This window comes from Pipra filicauda, unplaced genomic scaffold (genome assembly GCF_003945595.2).
Source record: "Pipra filicauda isolate LSUMZ 115617 unplaced genomic scaffold, ASM394559v2 scaffold207_size1410395_pilon, whole genome shotgun sequence".
NCBI classification, from domain to species: domain Eukaryota; kingdom Metazoa; phylum Chordata; class Aves; order Passeriformes; family Pipridae; genus Pipra; species Pipra filicauda.
In genome coordinates, this window is record NW_024104318.1 from 423921 (window position 1) to 440525 (window position 16605).

Consider the following 16605-nt stretch of genomic DNA (forward strand, 5'->3'; position numbering starts at 1 on the left):
ATTATTGTGCTGCAAGCTTGGGGTTTTCTTTATGTATTTGTCTTACTGTTGTCACCATCTCTGTTGTTCAAAGTAGAGAATTTTAAAGGTGCAAGTTAATTTAAGAATAAAGTAATTCTTATCCAAAACAAGAAACATTAAATCAAAATTTTCTTTGAATTCTATTGCTTTGTTTTGGAATTAAGGGACCTGCTTGAATCCCCAATCTTTGCAGGAATATATATGTCTGGTTGTGCCAGGGTAAATAACAGGTGTTAATGCAGGAAATCTATGTTGTAACTGCTTATGTAGTTTATCTGATTCCTAAGTATACTTGAAGGTTTTTTCTGTCTGCTAAACTGAACAAGAGAGAAGCATAAAATGTCATCTCTGAAACATGAAATATTCACTGATGCTATTTTGAAGTGAGGATTCTTATTCATGTAGTTGCATAAATTTGTATGCTACTGAATGAAATGTATTACAGCAGATTTTATCTTCCCCCCCCAAAACAAGTTTCTGCTAAGATAAATGAACATGTGTCATGAAAACATGAGAATTGAATACATCAGGCAACATACATATAGTAAAAGTCATGCATATGTTCTTAAAATTGTGCCTAAAATACTTACCTGTGTTTCTTAATTCCTAGATACAAGATTCTGCTACCCTAGACATAGAAAGAGCAAACAAAGAAATTGAAATGCTTCGGAAACAATATGAGGCAATGTCACAAGAACTAAAGGAAGCTGTCCAGGAAGCAGAAGTAGCCAAGTGTAGGAGGGATTGGGCCTTTCAAGAGCGGGATAAGATTGTTGCAGAAAGGGAAAGTATACGGTAAACAAATGCTAGATGATACGTGAGTGATCTTTGTGACACCTTGTGTGCAGTTGATGCAATTTGAGGACTTGCTGGATTTTTCTAGCACTTTCTCTACATTAGCTGTCACAGAGTGATTTTTTTTCTTTTAAAAGTTGAGGGCACCTTACAAGATCCTTGTGTTTTTCTGGGCTTTCATAACCATAATATGTTTCTAGTAAAGACCATGGAGTGTAATAGCACTGCTGTGTAGGAACAACAAATTGTGCACTCTTTTAGGTGTGCTATGCCTAATCCTGCTATGGTCCTGCAAATAATTCTTTACCTGTGGGGCATTCACGAAAAATACCCAACATATTTGCTACTAAATAGATGCAAGGAACTAAGGGAAAATACTTAAATAAGACTTGCTTTTCTGCTAGTTTAAAGAAGATAAGTGGAAATAAAGTTCTGAGAGGGACAAAGAAAGTTTCTGTTATCTTGCCAGCATTTTCTTAAGACCTAGCATATATAATTTTTTTCTTCCTTATCCTTTTTTATTTTGCATGGAGATAACTTTTGAAATTGGTCTTTTAAATTTTGCGTTAACTATACAATGTGGCTAAACCAGTTTGTTACTTTGATAGGGTTTTAAGTAACTAAATTGCAACTTCTTTTCTTTTGAAGAACTTTGTGTGATAACTTAAGGAGGGAGAGAGACCGAGCTGTGAGTGACTTGGCTGAAGCTCTTCGCAATCTAGATGACATGAGAAAGCAGAAAAATGATGCTGTTCGTGAACTGAAGGAACTGAAGTATGTTAGAGAAGTGTTCAAACTGCATGAAAGTTTGTGATACAATCTTTGGTTTATTACCTGTGTTTGTAAGTGAACCATATGTTGTTACAGCTCTAGGCAGCAGGTCGTGTTACTGTATGTGGAAGAATTGCCTATATTTTTAGTTATGGAAATTATTATGGTGGGCAGGACCCTGAGTTTCACTTTCTTAACCTTTTTATCTTATTAATGAGATGCATAGTCTAGGCTTTGTACTGTGGAGATACACTTAAGCAACATGGGATCCTTTCACCAAAGTGAGATTAACTTCCAATTAGTTCCTCCCAGCTGTATTATCACCGGTTTAAGAATGCAAGGTGTACATCATATGTCATCTCATTAGGTTCTGGAAGAGGTTTTGCCATCTATTTATCATGCCCCACTTGTCCAGAGCATAGGGATGCAGCTCATCTGAGGGTAAATTAAATGCATTTTGGGAGAAATTAAAAACTTAGATGTGCACTGGAGTCATGTAAAAATATTGCAAAAAATGTAAGGCTATATTAGGACAATATATACAAATGGAAAGTCAATTTGATACCAGACTAAGAGTATCTGAAAGACAGAAGCATGGGGGAAATTTTTGACAGAGCTTGGATTTCTGATTTAGAAACCCAAATATAAGGTCAATAATAACATTATTTTTCAATTTAAAAGGGAGTGATTGGTGTCTATAAGTATTTATTTTCTTTGCCTAGGGAGAAGATGGAGAATCAGTTGGAAAAGGAGGCCAGATTTCGTCAGTTGATGGCCCATAGTTCCCATGACTCAGCCATAGACACAGATTCACTGGAATGGGAAACAGAAGTGGTAGAATTTGAAAAAGACAGAGTAAGTAAAAAACATAAACTGCATTGTCTTGTGTAATGGATAGCTCTGAAGCCAATTATAGTCGTTGTGTACTAGGTATGATTAAAAATATGATTTAGGTCTTGTTAGTTCTTTGTTGTTGCTGTGGGAGGAGCCATGTAGCCACACATGTAGCCACACATGTAGCCACACATGTAGGCCTTTCACCATGCTTTTTCATACTTTCCCAGCTCCATCATCAAGATTTGTGCCTTGCCATCTTCTCTATTTTAACTGATAACTAATAAATTTTCTTTTCCGTTGTCTATAAAATTAGTTAGAAAGTCCAGCATATGATGTACTAGTGGTAAACAACATTGCAGTCTGATGAATTTTCCATTCATGTGCATTCAATTTCATTTCCATTTAGTTATTTAGAATGTGTTTCCCTTTTCTAAACACTTGCTGCTGTCAAATTACAGTAATAATAACATCATGCCAACCTTGATTAGATATATGGAAAAAATCCTTGCTGATCTACCAGCGGTTGAATTCCAGGATTGAGATTATAGTGTTGAATACATTTCAATCCTTTTATTTTTGCTTAAACTTCACTTGTCTGCTTAAGCTTACATTCTACATAATCACTCAGCTCAAAACTGAGAGAAATAATATTCACTTTTCAGCTCTGATGCTGTGCAATGATATTGTAATCTCTACTTGATCTTTATTTTATGGCAGCCTCATGTTCTTCCCTATGAAATTTTTTTCTTATATAGAACATTTGGAAGAATCATAAGGATTTTAGTATATTTTTGTTAAGTTTAGCTCAATTTATTTTCTGGTAAATATTCATATTTTCACATGCTTTATCTTCAGCTTTTATCAGGCGTCTTTTGCACTCCCTGAAGACTTTATACTCTTCTGATTTTGAAGGGATTAGTTGAACCGTGCTTACACATCTGATTTAAACTCTACTTAGTTTTTTTCATTTTAGATTTTAAATTTCAAGTATTATCACCCTTCACTATGCTGAGATGGTTGGTCCATTAGATTTCAAGCAGAGTTCTGTAATATTTAGAAGTGTGTTATTTAACATTGAAAACAGCAATTATAAATCAGTTTGTGGTCAGTTGGTCCCAATTTATTTTGACCAGTTTTGTTTCTTACAGTGACTTTACCATTTACTAAAGCAAACACTACATTAAAATTTCCCTGTTTGGTTCAGTGACTGATCTGTTAAAGATGTTTATCACCTTTCCTATCAAGGATGATCTGTTTTGAGTCAGGTTTGGTAGAATATCACCTCTAAACCTATATTTAGAAATGGTCTCCCTTAATGTTAGAGCTTTCTTTTCTGTTTACTTCTAGTCTGTAGCCATATCAGAGGTCTGTCAGAGTTCATTACTAAGACACTGCTGTTTCCTTACCTTTGCAATTATTTTTTCCCCAAGTAGTGCCCATTCTTGGGGAACATGTCCTTATTCTCTCATTTCACAACTGTCATCAACCTTAAAGCAGGTTATATGAGTCTGAACATGCTTTCTCACATGCTCTTCTGCTTTTCTGTTCTTCTTGGGTGAAATTACCCTTCTGTATTATTTCAACCTTAATCTGAGAGAGAAGGATCATTCTAATGCCAGAGAATGCCTAATAACTAATGGAATTGGGAGCTTATATATTTATATACAAAAAATAAAAACTTGCCTAGTACAGGAACACTGTAAATATAAATGCATAGTGCAAACATGCAGTAATGCCTCTTGCTAACTGACAATATTTGCCAGTGCAGTTGAATCACTTGTTAATATTTATTAGGATGACATGGACTTGAAAGCACTTGGTTTTGATGTGGCAGAAGGTGTGAACGAGCCATACCTCCCTGGAGACTGTGGGATCTTCGTTACCAAAGTAGACAAAGGAAGCATTGCTGATGGTCGGTTAAGGTGGGATTTGACTTTAGAAGATACCTGTCTTTTGTTGGTCATAATAAACTAAATATGAGCATATTGTATATTGTCTTCAGTATTTCCCATTTTTTTAAAGTTCTTTTTTTTATCACTGATTGCGTGTATATTGTTCTTGTTAGTTGGGAAATCACACTGAGAAGACCAGTGCCTAAAAGCATTACAGAAGTTAAACACTGACTCAGCACTTAAAACTCAACAGAATTTGAAATGTTCTTTTGTTTCACTGTGTCCCACCTACTCCCTTATTATGTCCTCAAGCTTAGATCTGTTTATTTAAATTTTGGGAAAGACATGACAGTAAATTATTGAGGGAGAGCTAGAGGAAAGGAGAGTAGAGCGAGGGCTCATTTAAAACCATCTCCTGTTCTTAGTGTTGATAGAAGGTTTTTAGTAACTGGCCTCAGTCCACAGAGTTGCTTTTAAATAAGAAGTAGTCATTAGTGATTTGAGGATATATTTTTCCAAGTGAAGCGCAGACTAGAAGTCCTGGTTTTCATTTGGCTGCTGCTTAATGCTTTTTCAGGAATGGAGAACTCCAGATAATGAAGGATTAGTTTATTGAGATCAGCCCTATTACATGCCTTTTTATGGAATGTTTTTCATGTGCTGTGTCCAGCAAAGTGTGCTTACAACACCGACCTGCTTATTTTTATCTACCAGAGTGAATGATTGGTTGCTGAAGATAAATGATGTGGATCTTACTAATAAGGATAAAAAGCAAGTTATAAAAGCTGTTCTGAATGGAGGAGGTGTTATTAATATGGTGGTTCGAAGAAGGAAGTCATTAGGTGGGCGAGTGATAACACCTCTTCACATCAATGTTTCCGGACATAAAGGTAATGGCTGTAAAGGATTGTTCAACAAACATGATACATGTTTGTTGAACCAGAAATGGCTTGACATAAAGTTACATGTTCTCAAAGCCTTTACTTAAACCCCACTTAAACTGTTATGGCCTCCTAGATAGGGATTTCATTATTTTATGGTTTTCTTTAGCAAACTAAGAATGCTATTATTGGTGATAGCTTTGTTCTGTAAGTATAGCTTTTCTTTTTGTTCTTTGGTGGGTTTAGGTTTTTAATATTTCATTCTAGTTAGCGACCTGTTTGGAGTGTTGCTGGGAGTATAAACAAGACTGTTAAACCCAGTCACCCATTTGATTATATTAAATTGTGGGATATTCAGAATCCCTGCTTTCCCCCTCTGTGTTATTATTTCTTTAAAAGGGTTTTCAGAAATTGAAATTCAGGTGATTTGGTAGTCATATTTATTTCTTGTGCAGGCAGGTTAGATGTGCCATGTGAGCAAGATATTTGAATTGCAGGAGTAAATTCTTCTTTGTGATTTTCAGATAGTGGGGTCAGTCTAGAAAATGGAGTATTTGTTGCTGCTGTTGTGCCTGGAAGCCCAGCTGCCAAAGAGGGTTCCCTTACTGTGGGAGATAGAATAATTGCTGTAAGTCTTAAGAATGCATTTACCTTTTCTTATTTTTATTTATTTTGAAGTGTTATCATTGATGCTAATCTTTAAAAGGCTAAACGTTCCAATCAGTTTTTTACTTTTGCAATATTAAGCCCTTTTTGTAAATTCTAAAAGTATTTATTCTAAATTAATGTTTTTGTATGCTGAGTTATTAACATAATCTGTGGGTTGTCTGTTGTGCTTAGTTCATATGACAACTTTTGACAGAAGCACTAACTCTTCACACTTGGCTTATATGTAATGATATTCGCGATTGTTATATTGTCTAGGAGAGGTCAGTTCCAAAAAAGGCATCCCTTGATTGGATGAAAGGTTTCTTGTCTTCTAAATTTTGCTATCACAGATGTCATCTGTTCTGGGGAGGAAGTCTGTCCCTTTGTGCATTTGCAGCCTTAGCTGACCGGTGTGATTTATTAATTCCCAGTGAAACGTGAGGTGGTTACGGTCTGTGTACAACTGCACAGGGGCTGGTGCAGTGAACAAGTGTTTTTACACCATGTCCCTGGGAGGAATAGCAAATTGTAGTTACATGTTTACCATTCTCCACTCATTTAGGAAGTGGGAAAAAAGGTTAACCAGACTTAAGTCAGGTGAACATATAAAACTAGCGTTTTCCCTGTCTCAGAGATATTCTACGTTAAGATCCTGCCCACCTGTTACCTTTGGTTTACAGATGTCTGTTGTGGGTTTCTTTGTGTTTAGATCAATGGCATTGCACTAGATAATAAGTCGCTTACTGAATGTGAAGCTTTGCTACGGAACTGTCGGGATTCCCTTACCCTGTCACTGATGAAGGTGAGTAGGAGAAGCTAAATTTGCAGAATTTTCTTGAACTTATATGGAATTACTTTAGTTGTTCAGGGAAGAATATATGGAAAAAAAAAGGATACATCAACATGGGAAAGTCTCTGGTAAAAATAAGACCACCTGGATGCATTTCGCTGGTGGTACAGTCACTCAACAGTTATTTCCAAAGTAAGGCTCTTGTGGCATCTAGTAGGAAATTTGTTTGCTGGTCACATGAAATGACTGCTACCTCAATTGCTTGCTGCTTCTTGGTTTTTGCTTCAAAACTGCAGTGTTTTTGTACATGAAAGATAAACTGCCTCCTGACTAAAGAATGTTAACTTTTACTTAGGAGAGAGTTGTTCAGAAAACTAAACTTAAGCTAACATGAAGATTAAGTACAGGGCTTTCTTTTTCAGGCTTATTTCTATAGAAGTATTATTCTGTTTTGCTTATTGCATGTAGAATCTTGTTATACTGGGCCTGTCACATGCCTTTGAGAGTGATAATTTCAGATCTAGAGAGTTTGAGGTTCTAAGAAAGTAAAAAGATGAAATGTTTGAAAGTAAATGGGCGCAGTGAAAGATGTCTTATTATCATCCCTTATCAGAGGTAGAAGTAGAATGCAGGTCCCTTCACTTTCAGTCAGTACTTCTGCTGCCATATGGAGTTGTCCTTTGTTCTGAAAAAGTTACAAAAAGTTTCTAGCCTCATTTTATCTGAAGTTCTGTGCTTTGAATTGTAAGACATTATTAAACCTTTGCCAACTGTGTCTATACATGTCTTAGTGTATATTCAAGTATAGGTAAATCAAGGAGGTTAGGATATGACTCATACTAAACAGAAATCAGCCAAAATAATAAAGTGATGACACATGTTTTTTGTTTTAGGTTTTCCCTCAGAGTTCATCTTGGAGTGGTCAAAATATATTTGAAAATTTGAAGGATTCAGAAAAAATATCAAACTGTAGGGTTCATGCATCAGAGATACAAGCCCAAAACAAAAGAAATCTGAAGCTCAACAGCTCAACCCAGACTGACATTTTCAATCCAGACATCATGGACGGCAAGAAGGACCAGAGTGATCAGGGCAGCACTTCCTTTTGTGATCACAAACCTTTCCCTAATAACACATTACGAGTAGACTCTCGTAGGAACACAGTGCACAGTTGCCATAGTAATTCAGAACACAGTCTCAGCTCCTTCAGCCCGGAGACATACGGGGACCAAGGCTATGGAGCTGTTGACTTGGACAGCAGGAGACTGCCTTATGAACCTGCAGGAACTGACTGTGTGATGGTTGAGACAGCATTTGACAAAGGACATGGAACTAAGCATAGTGGTGGTACCTGGCCAAAAGTCATGGTTAATATCTCAGCAACAGAAACAGAAAAGTTCTCTGTGTACAAAAAGCCAAAACAAAGAAAATCTATCTTTGACCCTGATACTTTCAAAAGGCCACCAACTCCTCCCAAACTGGAGTACCTTTCCCCTAATCAGGTGACAGGCCATTCACCTCAGCCATCAAAAGCTGAAGTGGCTTCAACTCCTCCAACTCCTCCTAAGAGAAGTGACTCTATCAAATTTAAACATAAACAGCAGGCAAGCTCTGCATCAGAGTCCACAGTTACAACTGGATCACCACCCACCAGCCCAGCCACTGCCCAAGCTCCAGTTTCCTTGGCACTTAAACAGGACTCTGCTACTCTCAAGGGGCACAGCAGGAATGCTGGGCATTATTATCGGGAGGAGGGAATTGACTGCGCTCATTTGTCTTCAAGGAAATCCTGTGAAGATGACATTGGCTTTCAGAGAGTTGAAGAGCCAGAGATTAAAAGACCGAGGCCAAAATCGGCTCCTGCTCTGAGGCATAAAATGACCCCTGTGCCCATTCCTAATCCTGCCCTTCAGGTAGAAGCTTGATCTATTGAAGCACAAAACTAGAAACCTTGAAGTGTATTTTCAGTGTGGTTTTGGAAGCCCAGTTACGTACCAGAGCTAGAGAAGCATAGCCTGCCCTCAGAATCCAGGTCCCCCGAGCTGAGGCTCAGTTGGCACTTGGCAGTATCTCAAAATACAAAACCAGTTTATGGAGTTGCAGTATTTAACAGGCAGTGGTGACCACCAAACAGAATTATAGAGTTCTGCTTAGCAGCCACATCTTGGATTTTAATGCCATTTGTTGGAAAATCTGGGCTCTCTTGTATGTTTTTGACAACCTGAAAAAATGTAAATAAAAATGCAAAGCATCAACCTTAGAAAAACTGAAAATAGGGCCTCTGAAGTTTTACAAAAGTCAGATTGGTTGTGCAGCTCACTGTACAATTTAATGGAAGGAGATGTACCATTCATAGTGTTGGTTTTTTGTAAGTCTTTCTATGTGTGTAAATAATTTTGTACATCTTATCTGAAATCCATAGGGTGTTAGGCACATTACACTGAAAAGATGAATTGTTTATGAGGATATGATATAATAATATAGTTCAAAATCAGCATATAATTTGTTAGAATAAACAACTGTGCTGAGAAGATGGTGGGTCATGTCTTGACAGAGTAGATGGATGAAAAATTTTTTGATTCTGGGAAGAAGAACCTATTTAAATGACTGCATTGTCTAAAGTAACATAATCAATAACATTGTTTCAGGTCTACTGCCTCAGATTTGCTCAGGTGGCAGATAGAGACTCTTTTTTCTTTCCCAACTCAAAACTGACATTTATAAAAGTGTTATTTTTGTTTCTATGTAATAACATCATAATTATTTAGAATTTCGTATTCATTGCCCATACTTGTTTATACCTGAATAATCCTACCTGTTCATGGAACTTTAGAAGCAATACAGACAGCAGAACTGAATTAGAAGCAGTACAGGGTTTGGAGCTATATTCTGCACATTTTTAGGGAAAAAAGAGAGCTTTAAGACTCTGTAAGCGCTGCTCAGCAAAAATGAAAACATAACTGTATTAACAACACTGTTACCAGCACAATCCAAAATGGTCCATACTAGCTACTATGCAGAAAATGAACTTTTTCCCAGCCAAAACCAGCACAACAAATGACAGAAAAGCATAAATGTTTAATGTTGTAGCTGAAATCAGCAGATTTATTTTGAGTAGGTCTGACATGCAATAGGGCTAAGAGAAAGGTCACAAGTTATCACCAAGAACTGCACTGGAAAAAGTGGAAAAGAGCATATTCTAATGTCATGGTTTAGCACATATATAACAACAAAACAAGATCAAGATATTGAACACATTTGAAGATGGGATGTTTGTTTTATGTGGAATATCAAGTTGATCCATTAGCACTGACAGTCCCATGCTTCATTGTAGTGCATTGTCATGAGCATTTGCACTCCCCTGGTTATAATTGTAGTAATATTTCTGTTGTGAGTAAAGAGTTTCCAACTGTGACAAGGGCGCAGGTGGAGACTTATGCCTAAGAGATTTGTTAGCTGGAACAGAGGGTTGTTTTTGGCAGTCACTGTTTAAGAGACAAGAAAGGATATACAGGGACATATTGTGGTTGCTCCCACGTGGTGCCCAAGTGATGTTACAGATGTCAAGTTGGTGCTGATTTGAGCTAAAGAAGGAAATTGTATAATAGAATTACAAAGTGATGATTTTTTTCTTTAAGGTTACTTACTGTATTAGTTAATCTTTTTTCTAGAGTGAAATTAGGAGTAAGTTCTACAAAATTTTTTTATTCTTCTTTCCTTAATTTCTCCCCTGTCTCCCCAGAAAGTAGTTAGAGCTTTGTAACTCTAAAATTGTTGACTGAAGAGCACAAGTGATATTGTGCCTCGAAATGTGGACATAACTCACTCTGAAAATTTCTTTCTGGTGGAATTGTCCTTGTGCATTGCAACTACATTGGGCTGTTGTGACAGTAGGGTCCAGTCAGCATGTACTCACTCCCGAAGTAGTATCTATAATACCAAAATACAGTGTAGTTGAATTTATAGCCATATTGGATGTTGTCAGTTTCCTTAGTTGTGTATATACACAGTTAATTTTGTGTACTTTGATAAGCTGATAAATTTGAGTGAACTTTAATCCCTGAATAGTAGGTGGTACAATTACTAGTACAGCTGTGGACATGATCAAGTACTGGTGTGCCAAGAAGGCACCTCTGCCTTTTAGAGTCTTTGTGCTCTCACTAACTCTTCATTTGATTAAAATACTGCTATCATAAAAACTGTAAGTATCTTTTCACTAATTATTTTTCACTTATTACATACTCCAATCTAATATTTTATGTTGTACATTTGAAATGTGCAAACTCCATGTGCTGAGCCCTGCCACTTGCAGCTCTCTAGCATCACAGTCAATATCATGTTTCTTAATTCACCAATGTCTACTTGTTACATGCAGAAGTTGTGATGGTTCCAAAACCTGAATTGCTTGTTGAAGAGAGGTTGCTCCACATGTATCTGGATCTACAGGCTTAGAGGAAAACACTTTCTGGCTTGTTAGACAGATCTTCTTTAGCAAACACTTGCAGTAGTAGTGGCTGAAATAACAATTGAAATGTCCTGTGAAAGCATTGTTTTAAAGGAGAAATGTATCTAAATGCTGGGTGTTCTACTGAAGGAAAATATATCAGTTAAGTTGCAAATATTGACCGAAAATGATTACAAAATAATAAAAAAGAATAACAAAGCAGGATGGAGGAAAAATGGGTAGAAGGGAGCAGCATCATTGAAAGACAGAGGTGTAAGAAGCACTGTGGTGGCGCATTCTGGAACATGCTAGAAAGTTTGATGTTGCTTGCTGCCTTCACAGTTTTGCCATTTTATTCTTCTGAATCTCCAACTTCCTGTAATCAAATTTCTCTGATCTTGTAGGCACAGAAATATGCTCCAGCTAGTGAGGAACATCTGTCTCCAGAGCTACAGGAGTGGGCACCGTATTCACCAAAACGTTCTGCAAGGCACAGTGATGGCTTTGTGCCTGCTGCCTTATACACTGGCAGCATGTCAGCAGGTGAGTGGCACAACTCTTAAGTACTTCCTAGGAATGCCCCAAGGCATTGGAGATTTTTTTTTGTAAGTAAAGAAGAAACATAACTCACAAAACATATTTCCATGGTCTGTTGTAGTCTGAATGTGGCCTGCTCAGCTTTTGGACTGTAAAGAAGTGAAACCTGTTTAAGAACCACTAAGACAGCTGTGTTTCATCAGTTTCTGTGCAGAGAAGTTTTGAATACATTAGTGGAGAAAAAGGTGTAGCCTGTCCATTAGGGAGACAAGTAAGATTTCCAGTGTTTTTGAAAGTGAACAGTAAATGCAGGTGTCCTAGGCTTTAGCTGCCTAATTTCTGAAATACTTCCAAGGAAAAAGATCTGATATTCAGGAAGTGCAACATATTAAGTTCTGCCTGTTGGAAATCAAATACTTGGGGGTATCTGAAGTTGAGTGCCCAAACTGGTTGCGATCTTAATTAAAGGTTAATTAAAGGTGAGTGTGCTTGTGATGCTGAGATGCTGAAGAGGGCTCACAAGCAGTTATATATATATAGACATTTATAAAAAAATAAAAAATATGTAAATATATATATATCAGTATAATCAGGTGGAACAGAAAACAGCATATTGCCTCAGTTGATCCAACAGTTGTTGGTATTGAAGTTCATGTCAGCAGGTTTAGAATTGGCACAGACTAAACTGAGTGCTAGAGGAGGTAATTAGGTTATCGTATGCTAGTTACTTTGAAATAGTCAAGAAGTGTTTGGTAAATTGTCTTTAGTGTCTAATCTTAGATTCCAGTTTTCCGCAGTTGTATTATTAATCTTGAATTTCAAATGAAAACAATATTCATTTTTATGAGTGTACTCTCCATTCTAGTAAAGCCCTAAACTCCTGCAAGTTCTAGAAATTATGGAAGATTTTATTCTTACTGGAGACCATGAAGGTAATTGGTGTATCTGGAACAAAGGATAGTCTCCAACCTTGGTGTACCAGTCAGTTCAGAATGTAAAGACATGCTCAAGAGTAGCTCAGATGAAGAAACTTTTGCTCTACTTGGATTTCTTTTACTCGTTTCTCTCATTTTCTCTCTCTCTTAATGATAGTAGAAAAAGTATTTAAAGGTATTATTTCTAATCTTTTAGTTAACCTTTATCTTAGTATGATACCTTTGCACAATAACTGAGTAAAGTCAAATCTACATTAGACAATATGAGCCTGTCTTGAAATGAGAAAAAGTTTTTGCTATTGTATTCTATGCTACCAAATCATTTAGGTGGAAATTTTAAGATAGACTTTGGTTGAGTACTGAAGGATGAGGGTACTTAAAAGAACAGTTTAAGTTTCATTAATAAATACTGAAATACTAGAATTTCAAGTCACACTAGAACTAGGAGTCATTGGGGCAACAAAAGAGAAGAACCAGAATAATTTTAGCTGCAGTCAGTTCAAGTACCAAATAAAAACTTGTGTGCCAGTCAGATGACTATTCAAAGAGAAATGCAGAATTTTTGTTGCTGTATAAAAAACTTCCATACTTGAAAACAGAGAAAATCTTTTATTTACCAGTGCATATTAAAATGATATGCAGTGATTGGCTTCATTTTTGGTAATATAATCCACTTTATTCCTGCCTCATTACAAAATTATAAACCAGATTTTAAACATGCATAAATTATCTAAAAGGTGTCCTATGGTACTTAATAACTTATATGTATGCCAATATTTTTATTTGTCATGCACATACATGTTAGAATACATAATTATAAAAACATTTAGATCTATTTTAAATCTGTAGTTTATATGCTAATAATGTTGGTAAGAATGTGCTTTTGTCATCTTAAGCAGGGACAGTACCAAGAAGCTTAGCACCGTGCCCTGCAGTGACTGCTGTCATGAGAAATCCAATCTATACTGCCTGGAGCCATAGAGTTCACACCAGCAATTGCCCATCAGTTGCCAGCCAGATATGTCATCAGCATCTGCATCCCAGGTGTTTTGAAATTTATATCTCCTTAACATTTTGTTTTCATTAGGATGAAATTGCTTCTGGTAGTTTGATACAGTGAAGATTGAAACATGCTGCTGCTGTGTGTTATTTTGATCCAGGGTTCTCAAAACCATTATTGCATATAGGTGGTGTGGCAGTTGCTTTCATGTTTTTCAGTAACTGATGGATTAGGTTTCACTGTGTCCTACTGACTGATACTGACAAAGTTTTTTAATTAACTGAAGAAATTAATTTTTTTAATTGACTAATTTCTAATATTTTTTCTTGTCCTTGCCAAAACAAATAAACCTTTCCCCCTTTTTATAGTACTTTACACTATTTTTCCTCTGACTTCTCTAAATTCATAAAATGATGGGACAATGGGGAAGTGGGAAGGAGAGAAGCATTTGTTTTATTCAGTAGCATGGGGCTAACCAAAATTTTTTGTTGGCCAGTTGCTGTTTGCTGCAGTTCTTTGCCCAGTTCTAACTGTTGCCCTGTTGTCCTTTTCTTTTGATGTAGTTCCCAGCATCAAGGTCGCCTGAGTTTGGACCTAAGTCATAAACACTCCAATGACTACTCTGAAAATTCACGTACAAGAGCATCTCATGGCTCAAATTCATTACCATCTAGTGCCAGACTTGGTAACTAGCTTTTCTGTTTAATTTCCTGTGGGACTCCTATATATTGGAGACAAATAATAAATGGAAAATTCATTAAGTGCCCATGTTGTGGGATTGTCATAGCTAGCAAAACTTAAAGGCTTCCTGTGTTCCTTTTCTTCATTTTTTGTGAGTTTATGACTAAAAGTGTTCCCCAGAAGTAGCTGTGTTTAATCAGTTCTTTACAGTGTCTTTGAAATGCTCTATGTGTGTGAATGATTCTTCTTTCTGTGCCTGTTACTCTTTGAAAGTACCCTTAGAGAGAAGGGAGGCACAACCAGAGGTTGAGGCTCAGTGAGGTGGAGGGAAGAAAAGAAAAGGAGAGCCCCCTGAACAAAAACTCAAGGATGACTAATGACCTAATGTAAACTGTATTGTTTGAAGATAAGTTATGCTTATGTTTAGTTGATTGACATGTAAAATTGTTTATGCCTAGCCTAATGATACCAAAGCAAATGCATGCTTTGTGGCAGTGATATTTTAACACTTTCGATTTATTTAAATTTTAAATTATGTAATAACTGGGGGGTTTGTGCATGTTTGTGTTCCCTGTATTCCATCAGTGGTTGGCAGTTGCATCTGAATAGAGCATGGTAGCTTTGTAACCACAGCAAAAAGGGGCATAATGGTTTGCAACCAGTATCAATGATTATGTGCTCATCCAAGCAGAATGTAATCAGAATAATTAAATGCCTTTTGCAAAGTCCCATGGATTCTTAGTAAACAGAGATGTTAGATCTTGCTTGGACTTCAAGTTAAGTTTCATTTGATAGGGAAATGCTCAGCATATTTTTTCATACAGGAATGAACGGTGCATATATACTATATAGCTGCATTGTGCTCTGTTTATACTGACTGTGTAATCAAGATAATTCACTAGAAAGATGATATTCACAATTATGACTTGATCATTCAAAAGCATTTTTAATGCTCATTGAAGAAGTAGAATCTAAATGTACTTTTTTGTTTGTAGTTGCTTTTACTTCTGTCATTGTAATGTTTCCTTGTTTTAAAAATAGGTTCTTCAAGTAACTTGCAATACAGAACAGAAAGAATTAAGATCCCTTTAACACCAAGATATCCAAGGTCCATGATGGGCTCTGACAGAGGTGAATTATTTCATAAATAATTTTAGTCACACTGTTTTCTGTATTACCAATACAAAGTCTTTGCAGTTGTTAAACCAGATGGCACTGAAATCTAAAATGACAGTTTTATTAAGGTTTCAAAATCTGCGTTTTCCCACAGAAATGTTAAAAAAAAACAAAAAAAAACTTTCTAATGAAAGTTTTTTTTCTGTTAGTTTCTAGAGTACATGGCACACTAAGTAAAAGTGCAGACAAAAAGTAAGAGTAAGCATTGCTTACTCTTATGTGTGAGTATGTTTTATAGTTGTACTTTCTTCTAGAATGATGCCTTGAAAGTTTTAACAGTGAAATGACCTGCATTTTTTCATTCTTAAAGTATATTATTTTCTTGCTATTACATCACTGATTGTAAATTATACTTTGAAATGCAGTGAAAATATTTCAGTACTTCACTCAAAACTGCTTGGGTGGAGACTATTTAAAGACATGATACAAACAGTGGTTGGAGTGCTGTAGAATTAAGGGTTTGCTGACAAGCAATTGGCAACTCCTCACTGCCATGACTGCTGAAATGTTCTGTAGCCTTAAAGTACTGTATGCAGTGCTTTTCCTTACTGGGCAAGTATAATTCTTAAAAATGGCTTTCATTTGTGGTTAGTAATTTGAGGTTTATTTTCTCTCGCTTTTCAGAGGAAGCAAACTGTTTGTGTCAGGGCATTTGTTCAGTAGATTACTTAGGGAGGGTACAGCCAGGGTAAGGATGCAAAGTCATGTCAAGCTGGTTTGAAATTTCAGAGCTTTCCTGTCTCTGTGTATGATTCATGCTGGATGCTAGGGTTCTGTTATTTTTTTGAATAATATATCCCCTATGAAAAGGGAAGAGCTGCACATAAATATTTTATTTGAAAATAAGCCTACATATTAAATTTTTATTTTACTTCTCCTTTCCTGTTTTTTTATTATTTTTCTTTAACTTTGCCTTGCTAAGTCTTTTCAGACATGCTTATGGTGTAGCTTATCTGTAACCTTGTCTCCTGTTGAGAATGGCAGTAGTTGTATGCACACTTAGAGAGGACAGATTTAATATGTAGTCATGAAGGACAGTAAATTTTTACTGTCTGAAATTAGTTACCTGGTCTCCCTAAGCTCCTTGCATGACTAATAGAACTAGTGAACAGTCAGTCCTCTTTCTTGTCTCACATGGGTGTGGTGTGTTTCACTGCGTCTGTGTAGATCTGCAAACAGTGACAGATACAGGATGCT

At 36.4% G+C, this 16605-nt stretch overlaps 1 protein-coding gene across 5 annotated transcripts in view; it reads left to right on the forward strand.

The window, feature by feature from the left end:
* The window catches only part of DLG5 (discs large MAGUK scaffold protein 5), a 105167-nt gene that overhangs the window by 70464 nt on the left and 18098 nt on the right, over positions 1–16605 (forward strand). For 3 of the 5 annotated variants that reach the window (XM_027723985.2, XM_027723981.2, XM_027723983.2), the window contains exons 9-20: positions 632–816; positions 1465–1590; positions 2310–2442; positions 4219–4346; positions 5031–5206; positions 5722–5825; positions 6555–6647; positions 7529–8548; positions 11484–11622; positions 13448–13595; positions 14115–14236; positions 15274–15363. In XM_027723985.2, the coding sequence (XP_027579786.1) occupies positions 632–816; positions 1465–1590; positions 2310–2442; positions 4219–4346; positions 5031–5206; positions 5722–5825; positions 6555–6647; positions 7529–8548; positions 11484–11622; positions 13448–13595; positions 14115–14236; positions 15274–15363 (2464 nt within the window). The remainder of the gene's footprint in view (positions 1–631; positions 817–1464; positions 1591–2309; positions 2443–4218; positions 4347–5030; positions 5207–5721; positions 5826–6554; positions 6648–7528; positions 8549–11483; positions 11623–13447; positions 13596–14114; positions 14237–15273; positions 15364–16605) is intronic. The other 2 variants (XM_027723982.2, XM_027723984.2) reach the window with 1 other exon arrangement.